Source organism: Lepidochelys kempii, chromosome 4, assembly GCF_965140265.1.
Source record: "Lepidochelys kempii isolate rLepKem1 chromosome 4, rLepKem1.hap2, whole genome shotgun sequence".
NCBI lineage: Eukaryota > Metazoa > Chordata > Testudines > Cheloniidae > Lepidochelys > Lepidochelys kempii.
In genome coordinates this window covers 40,532,341-40,557,260 of record NC_133259.1, presented here as the reverse complement: position 1 = coordinate 40,557,260, position 24,920 = coordinate 40,532,341, and the positions used below count along the sequence as shown (strand labels likewise).

Here is a 24,920-nt window from a genome sequence, read left to right as displayed (position 1 = left end):
CAGCAGCTGATAACTAAAATAAACTATTCCAAAAGAAGTGGATGTACAAACAGATCCATGCATGGACCAGCACTGCATACTGTGAGATTAGAACAAAACCAGCAGATGAAATTTAAAATCCTCCAGTCTACATGACAGAGGTCTGCTTTTGCAGCAGAAGTTGTAGCTGCAGAATGCAGTATTGCTAGTAACAGAAGTCCTGAGCAGCTATTAATATTACAGATTGGTAGCTGCCTGTTGGGTTTGATAGCCGGTTGCTGGAGAAGGCGAATTTCGAGGATGAGTTTTGCTTACTGTCATTTAGTAGTTAGCGTGTTTGTGTTGTACTGCCCTCTTCTGAATGGAATGTCTTGCTCAAATGTGATTATGTTGCTCTAGAGCAGGGGTTCTCAACCTTTTTCATTCTGAGCCCCCCTCCGAAAACATGCTATAAAAACTCCACGGGCCACCTGTGCCACAACAACTGATTTTCTGCTTATAAAAGCCCGGGCCGGCGTTAAGGGCAAACAGTGCAATTGCCTGGGGCCCCATGCCATAGGGGCCCCCACGAAGCTAAGTTGCTCAGGCTTTGGCTTTAGCGCCCAGTGGCGGGACTTAGAGCCCTGGGCTTCAGCTCCATGCAACAGGGCTTCAGATTTCTGCCCTGGGCCCCAGTGAGTCTAACACTGGCCCCCTGGATGAGAACCTGTTCTATAGCATATCTGGTCAAAGATTGGGATTTCCATCCATAGGGAAATGCCAATGTTTCAAAATTTGATATTTTCCCAAATCGGGACAAAAAGTTGAAGACTAGATTTATTTTTCAAAATAGATAGTCCAACCAGAGGGGAGACCATGGTTCATAATGGGAGTCCAGCGCATAGAGGGAAATGGGGGCATGAGGCACCCAAACTTCAGCTTCCAGGAAGCACTGTGGCAGTTCAGGTGAACAGAAAATAACATCCAACTGACCCAAAAGGAAATGTTTCTCTTCAATATGACAAATCAGAATGTTTCAACTCAGGTTGACCTGATGCCAAATTAAATATTTAGTGTACATTTTCTCAATAGAAAATTAATTTTTTTTGGCAAGAATCAAAAAAATTCCCACAGATAGTTTCAATTAGAAATGACATTTTCAACTGAAATTTATTTGAGGGGAAAATTCCTGACCTGCTCTACCCTAGTGGCTAACACACAAAGCATATAAAAAAGCCTTAATGATAACAGCCATCAGTGGACCGTCTCTTGCACACAAGTGATAGAGGGTTGTGTTTTTTGGAGGCAAAGTCAAGCAAGGAAAGACTTCCTTGAGTAAGGAGCACCACTTAGAAATGCTTCTTAGAGGAAAGTAGTTCAAACTTGGTCCACTCCATCCTTTTTTACTCGGACAAGAGAACATGGCTGTGGACTGTTTTAAAGTGATTTGGGGGAGTTGTGGAGTGTTTTGGTTTTTTTTTTTTTTTTTTTTGCAGTAAGCTACAGATTTGGGTTACTCAAAATGTAAAATGGGCTGTAATTATTATCCAGATATATTCAACTCGGTATCTAAAAAGAAATTGTAATGTTTTACACCTGGAACAGCTATGGCTGGAAATGAGCTGAACTAGCAGCATGGATTACTAAATATTTTCAAAGGAAATAACTAATGCAGCAGTCCAGCAAACACCTTCATAAACAAACACACACTCTGAAAGCAAAATAGACACAAGTGCTTCTACAGAAATTTTACAGACATCCTGGGAGCTTGATTTAAAAGAAAAATAATTTTTCAGAAAACTGATACTTAAGGATGTTGCAGAACATTTTTATTTTCACTAAGCCTCATGTAACAAAAAAAGGAAATGCAGACACAACCCTTTCCTCTCCCTTTGTCTTTGTCTTTCAAAGATCTTCCCTTCAACAGAAAATGGATTAGAGAATTAGGGGAAACCACTGAAAGAGAATCAAATTATTTCAGAAGCCAGTTTTCACAAGAGACCAGAATATACCACAATGCAACTATTCTTACCTTGTCTATCATATCCGGTCGGTTTGTAGCTGCCAAAATTGTCACGTCCTTTAACTGTTCTATCCCATCCATTTCCGTTAACAGCTGAGCCAAGACACGGTCTGCTACGTTCCCAGCACCTGAAGACCTGATTAACAAAAATGCAACAGATTAGTTGTTCCCTTCCTAGATAATTACCAAATGAGAAAGGGTTTACTCTTCTGTAAAACCATTAAAAAAACCTTTTCAATTTTATAGAATAGCTTTCTGATTTTTCACTTTCATCTTCAGTAGCTGAGGGGAAAAATAACATAAATCATGTAAACTAGTTAAGGGTATATTCCAGAATTAGCCCTTCAAAAGATTTCTCCGTATTCATAAAAACGTCTGAGCTTGTCATTTACTACCTTGACATGGCAGACTGGACAAGGTTTTCACACAATATAAATAGTCTGGTGTAAATATTTCTAAGGGGGGAATAGTTGGATTCAAAAGGCTTCCTAAGAGACAATACCTCAGTTCCTACCACTACCCAGGTGATTGCTTATGCCACCCCATCCAGTACAAAGTACAAGTACTTATTCATTTTGCAGTGTTCCACTATATTTTCACTTCTTCAACCTCCATCAAATGAGACCAATTTGAGTGCTAGCCAGCTAACTCATAAACGCATTTCCTGCCTTTATAATTTATCCATCTGTTTCTCCAGGAGAACAGAACAGAAAAGAACAGAAAAAGAAAAAGTTAAGTTGGGGGAAAGAAAGATACAAGTATCAAGATTTGAAATCCCAAAAACGTTAAACCCCAAAACAAAGGCAAAATATTTTTTATGCCTTTGAAGAAGTTTGGGAACGGATTCTAGTCACACTAAAGTCACACAAAGTCAATGGCAAAACTCTTAAATACACGTGAAAGACATGTTAAAAAAAAAAGTAATTTGGTATTTTCATTACAGCTTCTAATTTTTTTAAACTAACAACAATACACTTGGGTTAACTCACTGTACAATCAGCCAACTGCCTTCTGCCCAAGTAAATGTATGTACATAGAAGAGAGATGTTGAATAACTCAAAGTAAAGGAACAAACTGTACGGTTACTTAAATCCCACTTACAAAACCTTTCTGAAATGTTATGCTTTGGTCTGAAGACATCATCAAATAATAATAGGTAAATAAATTGATAATAATAATAGGTAAATAAATAATAGGTAAAATTAGTAATTCAGCGGGAAATATACTTTATTTCAAAAACGTTATAAGAACTAGGGGCATATTGTTTTATCAAAAAATACTAAGATGCAAGACCTAGGAAATATTAGGGCCATATACACATACGTCTTGTGTGTGTGTGTGTGTGTGTGTGTGTGTGTGTGTGAGAGAGAGAGAGACACACACACACGAAAGAAGCTTAATATCAAAGCCAATAGATCATCTTTGCATATAATGAAAATATAATACAATGAGGTACAGAAAAGGTAAACTAAACAAGTGCCAGTTCTTTTCTGAAAGAAAAGAAATGGAAAAGTCAGCATCAATAACAGTATCTGAAACAAAATCAGAATAAAGGTTGAGTTATTATTAAAATGTGTTTTTAAAAAACCCTAATACGTCTGAATGGAAGCAAAGCTGTGCCTACAAATTCACAGGCTTGGGACCAGACTCTGAACTCTTGATTTCTGAGATGGGTGAGATTTTCTATGAGGCTAAGCCAAAATACTGGTCTCCTGAAGGCAAAGACAAATCAACAGCTTGTTCCAAAAGCTCCCTCTGCTGAACAACTGCTGCAAGTAGAGTTGAGAAGTTTAAAACAGGTGGGGGAGGAAAGGGTGGGGAGTAAAGCCAAACAGTGTTAAGACTAAAATTTTACTGACCTCAAATAACAGAATTTAAATCATCGAATTAAGGCCTGCTCCTTACGCAGGGTAAAACTCAGACTGTTATCAAATAGGATTTGCCCACCAAAGATGTAAAAGACACAGTAAATCATCCAGGATCAGCCCCCTTGCCATAACAGGATTGCTCCCTACAGACTACTCACATTTCTTCATAATTTTGTGCCACTTTGTCTCCCTGTATTTAAAGGGACACTTTCCAATATATTTTAACAAATGTTATTCTCCATTATTTATAATACCTTCCTAGTGATGCTCAATTTATCCTCCTTTCTTTGGTAAATATTTCTTTTGTCCCCAGCACCACTTATATCGCTAAAGAAGCCTTAACATTGCAACAATTAAAAATATATATATTTAAAATAACTAGAGTTTCTATAATTTTCAAGGGGGAAAGAACAGATTTTTAACTTATTGCTGATATTCAGAATCTGGAAGACATCTGCTTCCTGGTTAAATAAATGTTGCCTAACACAATAATGGGGTGAGCCAAGGGGATTGCTGAGAAATATTAGAGAAGGGACTTCGTTTCTTAGTCAGCTTTTTTTGTTGTGTTGCAGCAGTGTTAACAATTCCCCAGTGAAATGAGTGCATTTCTAACATACCGAGAGGTCACAGCCCTATCTATTTAAAAGGAGCGGAATGTGATACAATACTATAGTTGTTTGCAGGTTAGTAAATACTTTTCAAAGGAAATAGATCTTTAAAATAAATTAGAGTCAACTTTTGTAAAACTTGTATCCTGAAAAGACTTATACATAGGCTTAACATCTCAACCGTGAGACTACTCATAGACAAACAATTAGGCATGAAAGCCTCTGTAAGATCAGGGTCTAAATGAAAATTGCACGTGAAAATGGTCTGAAACCAGAAGTCACCGGGAGAGGGGGCAAATTTTTTTGGTTTAAGAAATGCAGGAATACGTGTTTATTTTTATTTTTTATTTGAGGGCGGGGGGAGGCATTGGATCCCTCCTGATACGAACATCTATGTTGCAAGTTTCAGTATGGAGACAATGTTTATCCCAAGTATAAAAATCATGAACAGGGTGGACTTGGAAAGTAACTGAACAGCATCTAAATTAATCTCATTGATGGCAAAATCCCCAAATGTTTTCAAAGAGTGAAAAGCAAAGTTAAATTCCAACCTACATGCTATGTATACATAAGGCTTAAGAACATACTCTCCCCCCTCCCCCAATACTGTACATTAATCCAACAGTATGAACTCCTACATCCATGCAGAGCCCCACTGAAGTCAATGGTATTTGGTACCAGACCAACAGCCCAAGATAGCAGATCCCAGTGAAGAAATATGGCCTTTTCTATTATTTGGCATCAGATAGGGAATATGCTACAGGCAGAGGAAAAATATTTTATAGTAAAGACAGGTGGCTGAAAAAAAATTAATAAAATGTCTGAAAATAAAATGTCTGATACACAGACAACTGCCTGGAATTTGCATGTATTTACTCAAACTAGATTGTCATATTGCGCAACATATTTAGCCTGTATTCTACAGTAAATAAACTGGTCAGGCTTGACAAAGCCCTGGCTGGGATGATTTAATTGGGGATTGGTCCTGCTTTGAGCAGGGGGTTGGACTAGATGACCTCCTGAGGTCCCTTCCAACCTTGATATTCTATGATTCTATGATTCTTTTGGCTTAACAGGATATCCTATAAAAATGCAGACAGGCAGACATTTATCGCTAGAGATTTCTTCACCAGCTGCTCCAGAACTGCATCACCACCATGTGCTCCGAGGAGCTCCAGTGCTGCATAAACTGTTAATCTGAAGGGTGACATACAAATATGCATTTTTCCATTTTCCCATGATTTCCCAGCAAGGGTTTCAAATTAATGCAGGCAATGCTCATTAAGGCTGCCTGGACTTTTGATACATACGGCAGTCAGAAAAACAAATTATGATTAGCCCTCCAATCCTACTTACACATTTCCACAACCAACGGCCAGCCAAGACACCCCCACCCCCCCGCCACCCTACCTGACTTCCACACACTGATTTCATCATCACAACTACACAGAAATAGTCCTCAAAAGGCACGTACCGGTACAGACTCATTTCCTGTCAGCAAACTGACTGAGAATGAATGCAGTCAAAATTAAGAGTTTGAGAGAGTGTACGCGTGCCTCACCCTCACCACAAATTCCCACAACTCCAAAATAAAAAAGGGGGTAAGAGAAATCTGGCAACTTCATTGCTGCCTGAGAACTTTAAATCCTTTGTAATGTTGTGAAAATAAAATTACACAGTTCTTTTTAAAAATATGAAATAGGATTAATGTTTGTACAGTGCTCTGAAAAATATAAAGCAGTAGCTAAGTATTAAGCATTACAATCAGTTTGCAAGTCATTCTTTCTGTGTACGGATTAAATTTTTTGTCAAATCCTCTTTAAACCACTTTCTACACATTTACAATAATCTCTTAAAGCATAGCACTTAGTTTTTTTAAATCACTTGCAGCCAGAAACTACCACCCTTACTCCCACTGAAGTGTAAATAACTGTGCAGGTAGCCCATTGATTTCAGAGAGCATGCGTATGCATGTCTTTACTCATAACACAAATTCCCTGAATTCCAAAGTATGCCACGTGAAACTATTTATATAGTTATGGCACTATTTAGTGTAAAACAGACAGATTAGGCCTCAATAGTAGTGAAAGCTCCATTTCCCATGTGCATTCTGAAGTGAGAGATTCCTAGAATACAGGTGTATTTATATTGCATGCAAGACTTAAAATTAACCATTGCTATCTGATTGACAACCAAAGCAGCATATGTGCTGCTCAACATATGGGATTCTGTGACAGGGTGCACTGGTACCACGACAAACAAGGGGTTAACCTCAGTTTCCCTTCCTCCTCCCGGCTCCTGGAGCCTGATCCAATGCCCATTAAAATTAGCTCCAAGCTGAGCCTTCCAAGGCTAAATAACTAGTTTTTAAAAAGGAAGCCACTTTTGAGATAATCATCTGCTATTTATTTTTTCCACTTCTTAAACTTAAAAAGCTGAACAGATTTTTTAAAATTTAAAAAGATATATCTCCCCAAAATGAGAAGTTAAAGGTCCAGCTCATTACAGAAATTTGTAAACAAGCATTCATAATGAAAACACAGACAGACCCTTAGTCCTAGAGGTGTTTGCAGGATTGATCTAAAATGAGTAGTTTTGCAGAATACAGCATATAACATTTTAACTCAGAAATTTACTTGAGCCCTGATCCTGAAATTGATCAGGTTCAGCAGTTTGCCTGCACAGAACTTTGTCAACTTCAGTGAGGCTTGGTGCAGGAACCCTGAACAAAGTGAAGTTGCAGAATCAGGACCGTAATGTAGTAGATAAGGTGGAAGACAAGGATTGCACAATGAAGGTAAATTCCAAGAAAATCAAAAGAAAGCTTCACCAGTGTCTTTTGGATTAACATCTTAAAATCAACCCAAGAACCTACTTATTCCTTCAAAACAATGCTTTAAGCACCTAAAGAAGATACCTGTAAGAATTATGAAGTTCCTGTTTCCTCTTATCTGGTTTAAATACAGTATCCTGAAGCCGCCACATAACTTGGAGGCCAAACTCAACTACATTTTTTTAAATCAGTAAGAGAACTACATCATGCTCAACTGATTTCAGCAACAGTGACTATGCTGTTCAACTTTCCAGAAAAATGACTGAACAATGACTGCTTACTATTCTGCATACAAAGGGCCAGTGCTGCTCCCACAGAAGACAGTGCTGCAACTGACTTCAAAGAAAACAGATTTAGGGTCACAGTAAATTATATTTGCAGTAGGCTGATAAGAGAAAGCATAACCCCACTCATGGGACAAAAGTAAATCTGAAAAGAAAAAAAAATAGTAAAGTAATAACAAAATAAATACCACCACCTACCACTTAAGAATTCCATACAAACATTAACAAATTAACCCTTATCATAAAACCATGAGGTAGATATATATTTTTGTACCCATTTTACAGGTGGTGGGAGACTAAGTGACTTGCCCAAGATACAGAAGTGTCTGTGACAGAACTGAGATTAGAAGTCAGCAGTTCCTGGTCTTGGATCTGTGCTCAGACTCACAGATGACACCTCTCTGACAAATTAAATGAGGTTTAAGAGACTAATTTACATTTTTATATGGCATTTATCTCAAATCATCTGAATTAACAAACCGTGGGCCTAATCCTTCTCACTTTACTCACATGAATAGTACTACTAAAGATCATAGGGGTAAAATGAACAGGATTTGGGCAAATAAGTACAGAGCACCACAAAGTCAGCCTTTTAAGAAAGAGAGAAGGATGGCAGCCCAGGGGACACCCAGGATATTGCAGAACGGTGTAAGGGCACTCCAGGAGAACCACCTACTCTGACAAGATGCGCCATGGAACTTAATGTTTATGCAGAGCAGGCAGGGCACTAAAGTAAAACATGGAATTCAACTTATCTACCTGTGAAGTATCAACTGGTGAGCTGACCATGCCAGGTTTTGAACACTGATTATGATGGATTTCAAGGAGAATGTAACGCTTACATCACTCTCAGGTAGATCCACCGGGACTACACTGCTGGTAAGCCTGGGAGAAGTTGGAGAGGGCTGCCATGGGCAAGGGTAGCATCTCAGCACAGATGACCCTGAACTCATGGAGATAACCAGGTTAGGGGATAGACCCCACAGGCTTTACCATACATAGGTGAACCCTTCCACCCAATAGCATACTGTAGGGTAATCTCCATATGGGAATCATCACTGAGATTTCTATGGGAAAAGTTTCCCACAGTTTTTCATTGGGGGGGCGGAGAAGGGGACAATCTGGCCCATTGTATCTACCACATGATATTAGACAAGACCTACATAAAAGTTTAGTCTTTTTACCAAAGAAGTTAAAGTAAATATTGAAAGGTATGAGCTTTAAAAATCTTCCTGCAAATGGCAATCTCAAATTACTTCTTTTACTGGAACTGGAAGGAAAAAAATTAACATGGACACAAACGTAAAACTCATTGACATAACAAAATAGTTGGTATCAAAAAATTAATATCTGCTCAAATAGACCAGAATTCTGAACTTCTCTATAAGGTACTGAGGTAAAGGGTTCCTGAAATACCAAAGACCCCTGCCAGCACACTCCCACACAAAAATCACTCCGCTCACACTGTCTGAAAGATTTTATTGAGTCTGACATTTCTGTCAGGGCTTTGTAGGGGTAAACTGTCAGCAAGAAGCACCTGCCAAGTCAGTCTTTTCAGTCCAACTGCCATGATCGTAATTAACTGTCTCACTGTTTTATTTCCTTCCCTCACAAATGTTGATGAAATATGGCTTTGGAAGTTCCATGTTTTCCACAGTATTAAAAGAAAATTTTACTCCAATAGCATAGTGGCTAGTAAATAAATATAATAAATAAATAAATAAATAATGGCGGCAATACCTTCCCAGAGAATAGTAATGTCTCACAATGACAATTAAGGTATTTGCCAAGAAAAAAAGCTTTTAAAGTGGATAAGGACCTTAATTTACAGTTGAGCCTCTTTTCTTAAACACTGCTAGGACTTCAAGAAACATCTCCAGCTCTTGAGTAAAATTACTGGCCTTGCAAATATAGGTCATTACATTCATGCAGGCAATAGAATATGGTTACAACTGACACTTCTGTTTCCTGTAGCACCTTTCATTCAAGGATGCCCAGTATCAGAGGGGTAGCCGGGTTAGTCTGTATCTGGAAGCCTACTTTTGCCATCTCCAACTCAAGGAATATTTTCAACACACCACTGAACAGTGCACTGATCTACAGGAACCCTCCTTCCAACACTACTGGAAGAAGAATTCTGCGTGGACTCCTCCTGACAGTCGAAATGACAGGCTGGACTTCTACATAGAGTGCTTCCGCAGCCGTGCACAGGCTGAAATTGTGAACAAACAGCATCACTTTACCCCATAACCTCAGCCGTACAGAATGAAATGCCATCCACAGCCTCAGAAACAACTCTGACATTATAATCAAAGGGGCTGACAAAGGAGGTGCTGTAGTCATAATGAACAGGTTGGATCATGAACAGGAGGCTGCCAGGCAACTCTCCAACACCACATTCTACAGGCCACTATCCTCTGACCCCACTGAGGAGTACCAAAAGAAATTACACCATCTGCTCAAGAAACTCCCTGCTATAGCACAGGAACAAATCTAACAGACTCACCCCTAGAGCCCTGACCAGGGGTATTCTATCTGCTACCCAAGATCCATAAACCTGGAAATCCTGGATGCCCCATCATCTCAGGCATTGGCACTCTTAAGGCAGGATTGTCTGGCTATTTGGACTCTCTTCTCAGACACTATGCTACTAGCACTCCCAGCTATCTTCGAGACACCACCGACTTTCTGAGGAAACGACAATGCATTGGTGATCTTCCTGAAAACACCATCCTGTCCACCATGGATGTAGAAGCTCTTTACACCAATATTCCACAAGAGGATGGACTACAAGCTGTCAGGAACAGTATCCCTGATGAGGCCACAGCACATCTGGTGGCTGAGCTTTGTGACTTTGTCCTCACCCACAACCATTTCAGATCTTGGGACAACTTATATCTTCAAGTCAGCAGCATTGCTTTGGGTACCTGCATGGCCTCACAGTATGCCAACGTTTTTATGGCTGACTTAGAACAACGCTTCCTCAGCTCTCGTCCCCTTGCGCCCCTCCTCTACTTGCACACATTGATGACATCTTTATCATATGGACCCACGGGAAGGAGGCCCTTGAAGAATTCCACCTGCATTTCAACAATTTCCACCCCACCATCAACCTCAGCCTGGACCAGTCCACACAAGAGATCCACTTCCTGGACACTACAGAGCAAATAAGTGATGGTCACATAAACACCACCATACACTGGAAACCTACCGACCACTATACTTACCTCCATGCCTCCAGCTTCCATCCAGGACACATCACACAATCTATTGTCTATAGCCAAGCCCTAAAATACAACCGAATTTGCTCCAATCCCTCACAGACAAACACCCACAAGATCTTTATCAAGCATTCTAAAACTACAATACCCACCTGGGGAAGTGAGGAAACAGATTGACAGAGAGAGACAGGTATCCAGAAGTCACCTACTACAGGACAGGCCCAACAAGGAAAACAACAGAACACCACTGGTCATCACGTACAGCCCCCCAGCTAAACCTTCTCCAGCACATCATCAACGATCTACAACCTATCATGGAAAACGATCCCTCACTCTCACAAACCTTGGGAGGTAGGCCAGTCCTCGCTTACAGACAGCCCCCCAACCTGAACCAAATACTCACCAGCAACTACACACCACACAACAAAAACACTAACGCAGGAACCAATCCCTGTAACAAACCCTGTTGCCTACTCTGTCCCCGTATCTACTCTAGCGACACCCTCAGAGGGCCCAACCACATCAGCCACTCCATCAGGTGTTCATTCACCTGCACTTCTACTAATTTGATAGATGTCATCATGTGCCAGCAATGCCCCTCTGCCATTTACATTGGCCAAACTGAACAGTCTCTAGGTAAAAGAATAAATGGACACAAATCGGACATCAGTAATGGTAACATACAAAAGCCAGTAGAAGAACACTTCAATCTTCCTGGACATTCAATAACAGATTTAAAAGTAGCCATCCTTGAACAAAAAAAAAAAAAAAAACTTCAAAAACAGACTTCAAAGAGAAACTGCAGAGCTACAATTCATTTGCAAATTTAACACCATTAATTTGGGCTTGAATAGGGACTGGGAGTGGCTGGCTCGCTACAAAAGCAATTTTCCCTCTCTTGGTATTGACACCTTCTTATCAGTTATTGGGAGTGGACCACATCCACCCTGACTGAATTAGCCCTGTTAACACCGATTCTCCACTTGTAAGTAAGGTAACTCCCTTTTCTTCATGTGTCAGTATATTTATGTCTGCATCTGTAATTTTCACTCCATACATCTGCAGAAGTGGGGTTTTTTACCCACGAAAGCTTATGCCCAAGTAAATCTGTTAGGTCTTTAAGTGCCACCGGACTCCTCGTTTAATTCAAGGATTTCAACATAATTTCCATGCATCCATTCATTATCCCGTCAAAGTAAACATTACTACCACTTTAGAAATGGAGAAACTGTGCTACAGTGATGTTAAATGATTCCTTACCCCACCCCACCCCACCCCCAGCAAATCAGGTGTCTCACAAAGCAGATGGATAGCAAAACTGTGTGTAACTATTACTGAAACTGATTATTACTGATTATCTTTTAGAAATATTAATCCAAATTTACATCTGGCATACACAGGCACAACTCAACTCAAGTTTGTCAATTAGGCCAACAGCGAAGTCAGACCACTGTTTATATATTAATGTGATGGACTCTATAGAAAACCCTATAATTGATAGTTTGTAAATTAATTGCAAGTTAAGCAATTTAAAATTGTGGCCAATCAAAAAGTAGGGTATGACAAGCATTAAAATAAGAAATCTTCCTTCAAAACAGGCAATTGCTTTGGCTGTAATGGTGGTGACAAAGCTACAAAAGAGGGTCATAACTCTAACCCTTCTCCCACTTCCCCACCAACACCCTATGTTTGGACACTACTTACACTGCTGCCATACGTTATCTACCCAACTATAGTCAGGCAGTACCCACTGTAATGCATCCTTGTCCTCCCCCTCTCCCACGACTGCAGATGACTCAAAAGGAAAGAACCTGGGCAAGTCATGTAATACAGCGCTTGGGTTAAATTTTTGGCTTCATGAACGTCTGTATACATATGTATCTTCTCCATTTACGACAACCTCTCATCAGTTACTTGGCGGAATTAGCGAAGCAATCCAGGAAAAGGGAAAGGAAACCATGCATTAGAGTCTGTTTGAAAGCGGGTTGTAGAAGGATACAACCATGAAAAACAAAAAGGCCTTGCAAAAATGCATGTTACTCTTCAGGGACTGAATTTAACTTACCAAGGAAAGGGAAGTCAGAGTTACACCCTCCCTAATTCACAGTGTTGTGTTTCAATTTCTGAGAGTTCTCCCAACTGTACAGGCCCACTCTGGTCAATGAGCTGGTATAGAATGGGTCCTGTGAGCTGTTCTCCACTGGCTCGGTCTGCTCTCATATTAGAGCAGGCAGAGCTCCCTCTCATTGTGAGCTGCTAACCTTCCCTCCATCGAATCTCCTCCTAGTGAGAAAGAGTAAGAGCCCTGAAACCACTCACTCTCTCCTGCACCCCCACCCCAATGTGGGGAGAGGGAAAGTGGAAAGAGCATCCGGCAGTCACTCACTCCTTCTGTTCCTGGACAGAAGCTGTCTTGCCTGTGCTTGCTCTCTCTGAGAGACTGTGAACAACTTTGCCTCTTGTCTCCCTAGCCTGGAGAAGAAGACTGTGCTCCCTATAGCCTTCCTGTTCCCCAGAGAGATCTGGGAATCAGATTTCTCCCAGCACTCCTCCCTCAACTCAACCACAAAAGATATTATAAGGACAATGAGTGAAGAAATAAGAGACATACACGGGATGGATTTTGCTGGGAGCAGGGCATAGGGAGATACACAGAAAGCATTTGGTGGTGCGGGGAGATGATGGAATACCAAATGCATTTTCCAGGGAGGGAGAAAACAGACTGGATTGGAAAGGGGGGTGTCTTGGTTGGGGGCAGTTCACCAAGTGTGGTTAGGAGAAAAAAGTGGATTGGAGTGGTGTGTGACTGGGAAGAGAGCTAGTGAATTGAGGTGGTGCTGAGCAAACATATATGCACGTGAAAGAGGAGTGGATATGGGGCAAGATGGTATGTTTGGGGAGAGGGAGAAAGTACATGAGAAGAGATAAAACATTCTTTCTAAGGGGCTGAGGGCAGAAAAATAAAAGGGAAGGACAGAGAACAAATCAGAAGGGAAAAATAGTGAGACAGCATGAGGAAGGAAGGGGAGATGAGAAACAGGGAAGAGGAAAATTGCCGGGGAATAGAAGAAAGACTGAGGAAAGGTAAGGGAAAGAACACCATGTACGGAAAAAAAGTTTAATTCTAAAAGTTACATTAAAATATAAAACCAATTATGTATGTGTACATATCACTGTATATACACATGCACATTTACAGAAACTATCTTTTTTAAGAATTACTTTGGAGTTGTATACACAAAGGTAATAGCTGGTTCCTGCAGAGCAAAGTTTTTGCCTTTGAAAGGATCCAGACTGCACCAAACAGCCATTAGAATTTCCTGCAGAAGGATACCCACAGACCTCCCTCCAATGGATCAACCCCAAACACATACACACTGAATTCATAATTATTTAGGTGGTTGGCCAAAAGATATTACCCAGACCATTTATATGTCCTTGTCTACGCATAAGAGTAGTGGCATGTGTTTTGAGGGGAGACTAAAACCTTGTTCTCCCATCTGTGCTGCAAATGCCTAGGCACAACAGGAAGATGCTAACACTTAGAATTCTGTTATTCTGTCTGCACTGCAGCTGTCTTAAAAGAAGAAACCTGATGCACAGTACATTTTCCATTTCCCTTCATTCCGTTTCCTCAGCATTTCTCCTTCTGTGCATTCCTGAAAGTTAATCAAGTTGAAAACTGTAATCAATCATGTCTACCATAGAAGCAACTAAAGTTTAATCTGGAAGTACTACAGACTAGAATGTGAATAACTAGTCTGGATTTCACTTTTAGAGCCATGCATTATATCAATATTTAAATACAATGCCAATGTACTTCCAGCTGGATTATAAACTAAGCCTAAAATATTTAATTGGTTCTAAATACGATTAGGTCTCCTTTTTCTTCCAAAAGAAATACATTTATAAGAACTAAGGCCCTGAACCTGAAAGCACTAAAGCACATGCTTAACTTTACACATGTGAGTAGTCCCACTGAAGTCAGTTAAACTACTCATGGGCTAAATTATTATTGGGTCAGGGTCTAGGAGTCCAATCCACTCACGTCAATAAAAGCTCCTACTACCTTCAAGAGAAAGGGGAGCTCAAATTACAAAATTAAAAATATGTAGTCTGCTAAAATTAGAAGAGAAATTTACTTAAAGAATATTTAAGACATGGCATTCATAATAGAGTATTTATGCTAGACAAGAGCCTTTAGCAGTTAACTTCACTGAGTACATACAGGTGTCAGACATTCATTAAATTTAAACAGCATGTGGACAGTGCAGCTTGTAAATATTGCTATTCCAAAGTAAACTCTTACCCTATTTTCTGAAAAAGTTATTTAAAAAAAAAAAAAACACTTTAGCCCTTTACAAATCCTCATTAGGCCTGGAACTTTCGTTCTGCTAGAAATCCAGTTCAGAGGAGCCAACCTATTTCTCCAGCCACTCTTCCTAAATTGAAGCTAACTCCAGCATATTAAGAGTTCAGACAATAACAGCCAGAGATTCAAAGGCCTGGATTTTCCACAGCATCCAAATGCAGCTTAGATGTGCTAGAAAATGGTAGTGGTAGTGAATCAGTTGAGGTTCTCCCCATTCAGGGCTACCCACCCCCAGGGTAAATTAAAGCAAGAGAAGACCTGCGGCAACTTATGCAGCTGGCAGAACATCCCTTGCAACAGCAGAGGTTCAAGTTTAGTTAAGCTCTGCTCTTCCACATCTCCTCTCCCCTCCACTACCAGGCTTCCTCCCATCCTTTTACACCAATAATGGGACATTGGGGCAGATGAGAGGGGCTGTGCCAACTCCAGCAACTGTGTGCTACTGGACATTCATCCTACACAGGAAGACTTCTCTGCTGGGACCCTTTAACCTATTTTAGGGCACTTTACCCTGCGCACATCCAGCTCATGCATTTTAAGGCCAGAAGGTAGCATTCTGATCAATCTGACCTCTTGCATAATACAGGCCATAGACTTCACCGAGGGACTTCTGCAAGCCCAATAATTTGTCTTTGTGCTAAAGCCAAATTTGGCTTAAAGACAGAAGATTTACACAGCCCTTGTTATTAAAACCAGAGATGCCACTCATTGTAAACAGAAGATTCATTTCCTCCAGGACAAAAAATTTCAAACCTGCATGCCTAAAGTTGGGATTCTAAACCCATATTTTGGCATTTCAATAGAGTGCATAGTTTTAGAGATACTGAGCAACCCAAGCTCCCATTGAAATCTATAGGTTTGAAAACTGTGGCTTATAAATTTATAGATTTATCTTCCCACCATGGCTTAGTCATTTTAATGTAATCTATGCACAGAGAGGAGGGGGGGAAAGTATGTCCCCCAAATATCATTGCTATATTACTCTTTGGATGGGCTGCTATTTAAGAAGTACCAAGGTCGCCCTCTCCTCATCAGCCCACCTCTGCCCAAAAAACCTGACTGCCAGCCTAATAACTATCTCAGCCTTGGATTTTATATTGCACAGCATGGATCTTTTTTAAAAAAAGGAATTTAACAGTGTCTTTTACTCCAGCCAACAATGCTTTATGTCTTAGGTTACAAGATTTTGCAGCTAAGGGGAAAAAGTTACCTTGCTTCAGAAAAGCAAGAAAAGGAAAATAAGTCTATTCCCCAAAAATCCTAAAAATTTACACATATAAACAATAACCCATTTCCAAAGAACATAGATTTCTTAAATTAGGCAAACAGAGTGTCTGTGCTGCATTTACACAGAGCCATGTTCATTCATCACTTTCAAGTCTGATTACCAAGCCATTTCCTGTAGGCAACCTCTAATGGTCAGAAGAATTAGGTTTTACATAGTCCGGATACCAAGGAATAACAAGTACCCATAATTCTCTGCAGCTACGCACTTTTGTTAAGAGTTTTAAGCTTTGAAAGGGGAAAGGATTACTTGGAACGAAAACATTCCTTGCTCACTGTTGTATCTGGACCAGCCATGTGTTCCTGACCTTAATGTCATAGTCTTTTCTGCAAACAGTCATAACACCATTTTACAGAAGTTAGAGAAAAACATAACTAGCTAATGGAACCTAGAGTTAGTCAGAACCATGGAATGATGGAAAACATCTATTATGTCATCTAGTCCTTCTCTCTGCCAGTGCCCTTGTTGTACATTAATTTGTGGTTTGTCCAGTTTTGTTTGAAATGTGCCAAACAAACTGCACCCCTTTCCCATGTGACTGTTCTACAGCGTACAAGATCTCACTGTCAAAAAACAGTTTTTCAGCAGTTGTTTTCCCTTTCTTAATTTCATTATTTCTACTCATAACCACTTGTAATGTCCTCAGTAATTCCTCCCAAACCTTGTTGTTTCCACCCTTCACGTATTTATAGATTTATGTCTTCCCCTTCATATGTGCCTATGGATATATATTTAAAACTCAATCTCAATCCTTCCAGAGCCTGATATTTTTGTTGTTTTTCTCTCTACTTCCTTTGCATTTGTTCATTAGTATATTTTGTAAAGGTAATGCAGTCTTAATAAGGAGCATTCTACAGCACTCCGCTGTAATATTAAACAATTACCAAGAACCACCGTAGGGAGAGAATGCTAGATTGTGTATTAAATTACGGGACTCTGGATTAGCAATGTGCAAATCGGTGAGATGCAGTAACATTGCAGTGCTACGTATCTTAATTTGGGAAATCATATTTATGTGAGGCATTGTCTAATAGTCTCAACAAAGGGACAGAAGCCAGGAACTTCTAAATTCTAATCCCGGTTCTAACAGTGCGTCTTGCTTTTGGCCTTAGTCACGTCAGTCGTTCTGCCTGAAATTTTCTCATCTATAAAGTGGGGAGAACGCTAATTAGTTGTACTGTGAGGATTAGACAGACAAACTTAATAAAAACAGTATCCACAAATGGAATACTTAACTATTCAAAAAACTACCATAACAGTTTATGATTCCCTATGTCTGTCAATGGAGATATACTTCTCCCATAGAGATGTCTCCCAGCACCAGAAGAGGTTACCTGCCTCCAGGTTCCATGGATCTGGCTCATTTTCTGTACAAATGGAGTCAACAAATATGACAATTTGTAAACAGAATTTAAAAAGAGGAAAAAAATCCTTACAAAAAAATTGTATGATAGTGTTCTGCACTGTCAAGATAGAGAAAAACAATTCAACTCACTGAGAGAAGCGGGGGACAACATAAACAGGTGTTTCCTTCAGTATGGTTAGTAATAGCACAGGAAATGGATCTCCAGAGGCTGCAAATCATTAGCATCTCTAATGCACTTGCAAATTCCTACTGTGCAAAATCAGCCTGTAAAAACAGGCTATTTCTAATAAGTGCCTTGTCTGGTTTCCTACATTGTTTAATTTCAGATGAATTTTATGAGAACTCTGCTACATATTTTACCTCCCATCTGCTTCAGATTTTACAATGAAATATTTGTGTGTCCCACCCTGTTCTTTTTAAAGCTCCAAAACCAGATGTCTCCAATATAACATGACTATAGCAGGTCAATCCACATATTTCAACAAGCTGTCCCAAGGCAATTTTTTCCCCCTGCAGGTAAGAGAAGTTGGGTTCTTTACCCCCTAAAAGAATCCAGAAAACCTCAGAGCCTCATGGCATAGACTGAAAAGGCTGGTTAAAAAATTACTTTTATTCTTCAAAAAAAAGTTTCCTCTTGCTGAAGTAGAGTTTCTAAACATTAACAATTCTATCATGGGTAGATTTGTTATTTTGGCTTTCTTCCAAGACATATTTTTGCTACAGCTATTGTGATAAGCAGGCTGGTGATTCTAATGATTTACTAGAGTACTGTTAACATTTCCAGAAAGTTTACAAATTTTCTAGTTGCAGAAATTATACATTGACAGGAAGACTGATGGGGAAGCCTTGTACAATGTGTCAACTTTTAAAATTTCAGCAGAAAATAAGGATTTATTTGTAAATGATTTTAAAATACAGCTATATTCAACACAAGTTACCACCACACACTAAACAATGTATTGAAACTGCTGAAGAGTCCCACTGACATCTTTTATCCCTGTCTTCCCATTTTGCTGGTATCCTCGACAGAAACTGGTATGGATACAGATCCTGCTACTTCTCTCTCTTCTTAGGTTATGTCTACTGTGATACATCATGGCCAGAAGGCAGCAGAAGAGAGATCTAGGAGAGATATGTAAGTCCCAGGATGAGGAGAAGCCTTATTCCCTGTAGAGGGAAGAAAGGTTTCTATAGATTAATTAAAAGCACCTGAAGCCAATTAGAGCACCTGAAGCCAGTCACCTGATAAAAAACCCCTGCTTCAATCAGCCAGAGGAAGGAGTTGGAGCAGAGAGTAGTTTGGAGACATGCCGTGGCTGGCTAGAAGAAGACCAAGACCCTAGGTAAAGAGACACCCGGCTTGTGCAGAGAGAGGGCAGGAAGCCCCACAAGCTGAAGAGAAGGAGAGGGAAGTAGCCCAGGGGAAGGAAGCACTAGTTCAAGTGGTTTGCCACTATCCCTAGGGCCCCTGGGCTGGGACCCAGAGTAGAGGGCGGGCCCGGGTCCCTCCCTCTCCACTACCCTTCTCTGGGTTACTAGTGGGACAGTAGATACCCTAATTCAGGGGCAGGAAACTGCACCCTGAACCCCACCTCAAGAAGAGGAAGCGCAGGACCCATCATAATCGTACCGGCAATTTGCCACACGTGATGTTAGCAGTGGGATCTCCGCGCTGGGGACTTAAACCAGGGTTAGCCAAAACCATCCTGTCCCCAAGATGGACGACGTGGTCAAGGCTCTAATACAAGTCACTGCAGCCCAGCAGGAGGCTACCCGAATCCAAGCAACTGCCCAACAGGAGGTGACTCGGGTGCAGCAGGAGACTGATCAGATGTTGATGAATCAGGCTGCCCAGGACCGAGCTCTTCTACAAGAGCTGGCAAACCAGATGAAGGCTCTTATGGAGCGGAACCACAATTGCGATGGAACCCCGACTATACCGGCCAGCCACTGCCTACAGAAAATGACACGGGAGGATGACGAGGAGTCAAACGCCAAGAGGTATGCGAGAACAGCCCTGCGCGAGGCCTGGCCCGGAGATCAGTGGTCTGGTATCCTCGCCCCGTTCCTGTGTGGAGAGGCCTAGAAAGTCTACTACAATATGACTGCAGAGGATTACCCTCAGCTGAGGGCAGAGATCCTGGCCAGATCCAGAATAACGATGGCGTTGCAAGCCCAGAGGTTTCATGAATGGCAGTATACAGAGGACAAGATACCCTGATCGCAATTGTTTGACCTGATCCACCTGATCCGGAAATGGCTGCGCCCTGAGGCCCTCAGCTCTGAGAAAATGATGGAGCTCCTGATACTGGACCGGTATATGAGGGGACTACCACCAGGCGTTTGGGCTTGGGTTGGCCAAAATGACCCCTCCACGTACGAGGAGTTGGTCTCCCTCGTGGAAATTCAGCTTGCAGCCCGTGAACTGTTCCAGACCCCAGGGGGTGAGACACGGCAAACCAGGAAGCAAGCCCCAAACCCAAGGCCCCGGATTGTCGAGAACTACAGAACCACCAGAACTGGGAGGAAAGACACTGAGGAATGGCCCGAGGCCAAGAAGAGACCTGGGGGGTTGAGAAGAGAGGGCTGGGGGGGGCGGGGGGCTGACCAAATAGCCCCAGGCAGAGGGCTGCAACCAGGATAAGGGGTCGGTGTTGCGAGTGTGGGGAATTGGGGCATATAGCAGCCCAATGCCCCAACAGGGAAGAGCCTACACAGTGCAATCTGGGGGATCCTGGGGAACAATGTGGCCTAATCGGCCTGGTAGGGGTCGCAATGACCTCACATGGGTATATAAGGTCAGTAAAAATGAATGGTATTGCGACCATAGCATTAGTAGATTCTGGGAGTGCTGTCACACTGGTCTCGGGGAAGTTGGTGGGGCAAGACCAACTAACCCGGGCCAAAACCACAGGGGCGACGTGTGTTCATGGCATCATAAATTTCTACCCCACAATCCTAGTATGGATTGAGATCCAGGGAAACGTTACCAGGGTAACTGCAGGGGTAGTCCCTAGGCTCCCCTACCCGGTCTTAATTGGTAGGGACTTCCCTGGGTTTGAGAACTTACTCCCCCCAGTAGAGCCAGGGGAGGGTAGCAACCCCAGGGCTGAGACAGAGGCACTTACAGATAGATAGCCTCACCCCAATTTTTGCTGAATTTGCCCAAAGCTATTTTCATACCCCAGGAAACCCCGAAAGTCTAGGTGGGAAAAGAGGGCAGATAAAAAGCTAGGGACCAGGATTCTAGCAGAGAACCAGAAAGCCTCCCTTGTTGGTAAGCGAACCCGTTCAGGAGGCCAGGAGACAATTCAGGACAGTGAGGACTCAGAGGCGGTTCCTAGCCCAAGTAGGGGCAACCCAAGGGGCGGAAAAAAAAATAGGTCCCATGGAGTTAGGTCAGGTTGGTACTGCATGTGAAAATTTCGAGCAGGACCAAGCCAATGACCTGGTATATGCAAATGCGAGGGAGGAGGTAGTGGAAATAAATGGTATACCTGTGGAAGGAAAGACCAAAGGCCCAAGACCATATTATGTGATCAAACGTGATCTGTTGTACCGAATAGTGTAAATACGAGGGGAAGAAGTAGAGCAGCTCTTAGTCCCATGGAAACACACAAGGGCAGTACTAGAGTTAGCTCACAGTCATTTATCTGGGGGACATCTAGAAGTAGACAAGACACTTGATAGAGTCCTAAGAAGATTTTATTGGCTAGGAATATGCGCAGAGGTCCAACGCTATTGTACCTCCTGCCCAGAATGCCAGTTGCATAGCCCCTGACCTCACTTGTGGGCCCCATTAGTACCTTTGCCTATTATTGAAGTCTCTTTCGAAAGGATAGCCATGGACCTAGTGGGCCCACTGGAAAGATCAGCACGGGGCCACCGAAACGTGTTAGTCATCTTTGACTATGCCACACGGTATCCAGAAACCATTCCTTTAAGAAACCCCACATCCAAGGCAACAGCAAAAGAACTACTTCAGGTTTTTGCCAGAGAGGGCATCCCGAAGGAGGTCCTGACTGACCAAGGAACCCCTTTCATGTCAAAATTAATGAAGGACTTATGTACCCTGCTCCGCATCCATGCCATACGGACCTCAGTCTACCATCCTCAAACAGATGGACTGGTCGAGCGGTTTAACCGCACCCTTAAAGGTATGATCCGGAAGGTGGTAGCACAGGACAGAAAAGACTGGGATACCTTTCTACCATACCTAATGTTTGCAATACGGGAAGTCCCCCAGGCATCCACCGGTTTCTTTCTCTTTGAGCTACTATACTGACGCCACCCAGGCGGAATATTAGATATCACCAAGGAGGACTGGGAAGAACAACCCAACCCAGGAAAGAATGTCACTGAGCATGTGACACAGATGAGAGAGCGAATAGCTCGAGTAACCCCGAAAGTACGAGAACATTTGGAAAAAGCACAAGTGTAGCCAGACAGCCAGCCCCCCCGCTTAAGACCAGCATTGCTGGAAACACAGAAGGAAGCCGGAACAAGGCACTTAAACATATATTCCAGCACAGCCTTTGAAGCTGTGAAAGCACAGGTGTGCTGCTACAATGTGCCTCTGGGAACAGATACAACGATTAAGCTCACAGCAGGCAGAGGCCCTGTGACAGACATGGCTCTTAGCCCCTACTAAATAGCGTGATTCACACACACCAACATCCTAGGTGGGAAAATATTTACCCTGATAAAAGAAATGTCCAGTAGTCGAAACTTATTGTTTCTCTCCCTTGCAAGTGTAAACTACTCTTGCGAGAGCTGGCGTCACCCAGACAGACCAGCCTCAATTTGGCATAAGAAAGGAGAAAGAGAATAAAGGAGTACAGAGGTATAAGTAGGGGACTTACAGCACCATGATTTTTGAGTGCTTTTCACTATCTATCTACTGGTCAGATAAGTGACAGCCTCCCAAGGCTTCTGCAGCTAAGAGGGTCCCTACGCCTTGTCCCTTATTCGTCTTTCCGCGGAATTGAGTGACCGATCCTGGCTTGGCACCGCTGGAATCGAGAGATGCAAGGAGGGTAAGAAGCACCCACACCTGATCTCCTATCTTTAGTGTACACATATTTTGAAATAGAGCTCTATACTTTGTTTTCTTTCTTTGGGATTGTGGCTTTAGTTTTGTAACTTGTTTGTGTGTGTGTAACATCTCTACATTTAAATAAGTAGGCACTAGCAATTTTGTAACCACATGATTAGAATCTAGCTTAATAAATTTTGGTAACCATTTATGCATAAGCCTGACTTGTTTTCTCTGGTTTACTGTAAAGCAGCCAACACAATTAAAGAACCTCAGTCGTTTTGGCTCTAAAGCCTGGCCATTAGGTGAGAGTACTAAGAGCCTAGCATTGAGTTGTGCCGCCTCCACGGGGCAAACTCTTGGGGCACTCTGAGCTCTAGCAGTTAAAGTCACGGGTGGTTAGGACCTTGGGGCATCCGTCAGCCTAGCCCGGGCTGCCCGCCGCGAAGGGACAGTGCGTCCTAGCGGTTAAAGTCACGGATGGTATAAACGGGCATAGCTGGCACCTCACCAAACATCCTTGGCCGTCGGCTAACAACAAGAGACCCAGTGGACATAATACAACCGCCGGGCGAAAGTACGGAAATTTCAGCCGTGAGAACAGGTGATGGTGCTAGTTCAGACAGCGGAAAACAAGCTCCTGGCCAGCTGGCATGGGCTGTATGAGATAGTGGAAGCCATTGGGGAAGTGGACTATGAGGTCAGACAACCAGACCGCCGAAGACCAGAGAGATCTACCACGCAAACTTACTGAAGCCCTCGCGTGACCGAGAGATGTGCCTGGTCATTTGGAGAGCTCCACCTCAGATGGACGACCCACAGGGGCAGGTGAGGATATCCCCCAAATTAGCCCCAGAACAAACAAACAGATGTGATTCAACGGAACCGAGATGTATTCTGTACACAGCCAGGCCGTATGACACTGGTCCAACATCATATCGTCAACAGGCCTGGAATAAGGGTGACGATAAAACCGTACTGGATACCGGAAGCTAAAAAAGAGGAACTTCGGACAGAAGTAAAGATGATGTTGGAACTTGGGGTTATTGAAGGATCCCACAGCCAGTGGTCCAGCCCTATCATCCTAGTACCCGAGCCTGACGGGCACCCTGAGGTTTTGCAACGACTTCCGGAAATTGAATGAAGTATCCCAATTCAATGCCTATCTGATACCACGTGTCAACGAGCTAGTTGATCAGTTAGGCAAGGCCCGATACCAAACCACTCTGGACCTGACCAAAGGATATTGGCAAATTCCCCTGGCCAAGAACGCCAAGGAGAAGACTGCTTTCTCTACACCTGATGCAATACATTGTCCTCCCTTTCAGACTCCATGGGGCCCCTGCAACATTCCAATGACTTATGGATAAATTGCTGTGACTCCATGCCAGGTATGCCGCCACCTATTTAGACAATATGGTCATCCATAGTCCTGACTGGGAAACGCACCTAAGGAAAGTAGAAGTGGTACTAGATGCATTGTGGAAGGCCGGCCTAACTACCAACCCTCTCAAGTGCATGATAGGACTAGCTGAGGCTAGATACCTCGGGAATGTAGTAGGGAGAGGCTTGGTAAAACCCCAATGGAACAAAGTGGAGGCAATACAAGATTGGCCTCGGCCAGTCTGTAAAAAGCAGGTCAGAGCATTTCTCGGGTTAGTAGGGTACTATCAGATTCATTCCTCATTTCACCACAAGAGCTAGGCCATTGACGGACCTGATAAAGGCTGGGGGCCCTGAGATAGTAAAGTGGTCTGATGCAGCAGAAGGAGCATTCACAGATTTAAGGACAGCCCTTTTCTGCCATCCAGTACCCATAGCCCCAGACTTCAAGAAATAATTACTCCTACAAACAGATGCCTCGGAGGTAGGGCTAAGAGCCGTCCTTTCGCAGATGGTAGGGGAGGAGGAAACCTGATCCTGTACCTCAGCCAGAAGCTCCTCCCCAGGGAACAAAAGTACGCCGTTGTTGAAAAGGAATGTCTGGCGAAAAAAGGGCCATGGAAACTGTCCGCTACTACCTACTGGGGCGGCGATTTACCCTGGTGACAGACCACACCCTGCTCC

The 24,920-nt window shown here is 42.4% G+C and overlaps 1 protein-coding gene across 4 annotated transcripts in view; it reads right to left on the bottom strand.

The window, feature by feature from the left end:
* AFG2A (AFG2 AAA ATPase homolog A) overlaps positions 1 to 24,920 on the bottom strand; it is a 312,752-nt gene that overhangs the window by 208,469 nt on the left and 79,363 nt on the right. For all 4 annotated transcript variants that reach the window (XR_012158550.1, XM_073341065.1, XM_073341067.1 and 1 more), the window contains one exon: positions 1,991 to 2,117. Coding sequence is in view for 3 of the 4 variants with exons in the window: in XM_073341065.1 (XP_073197166.1) it covers positions 1,991 to 2,117 (127 nt within the window). In the remaining variant the exon portion in view is untranslated. The remainder of the gene's footprint in view (positions 1 to 1,990; positions 2,118 to 24,920) is intronic.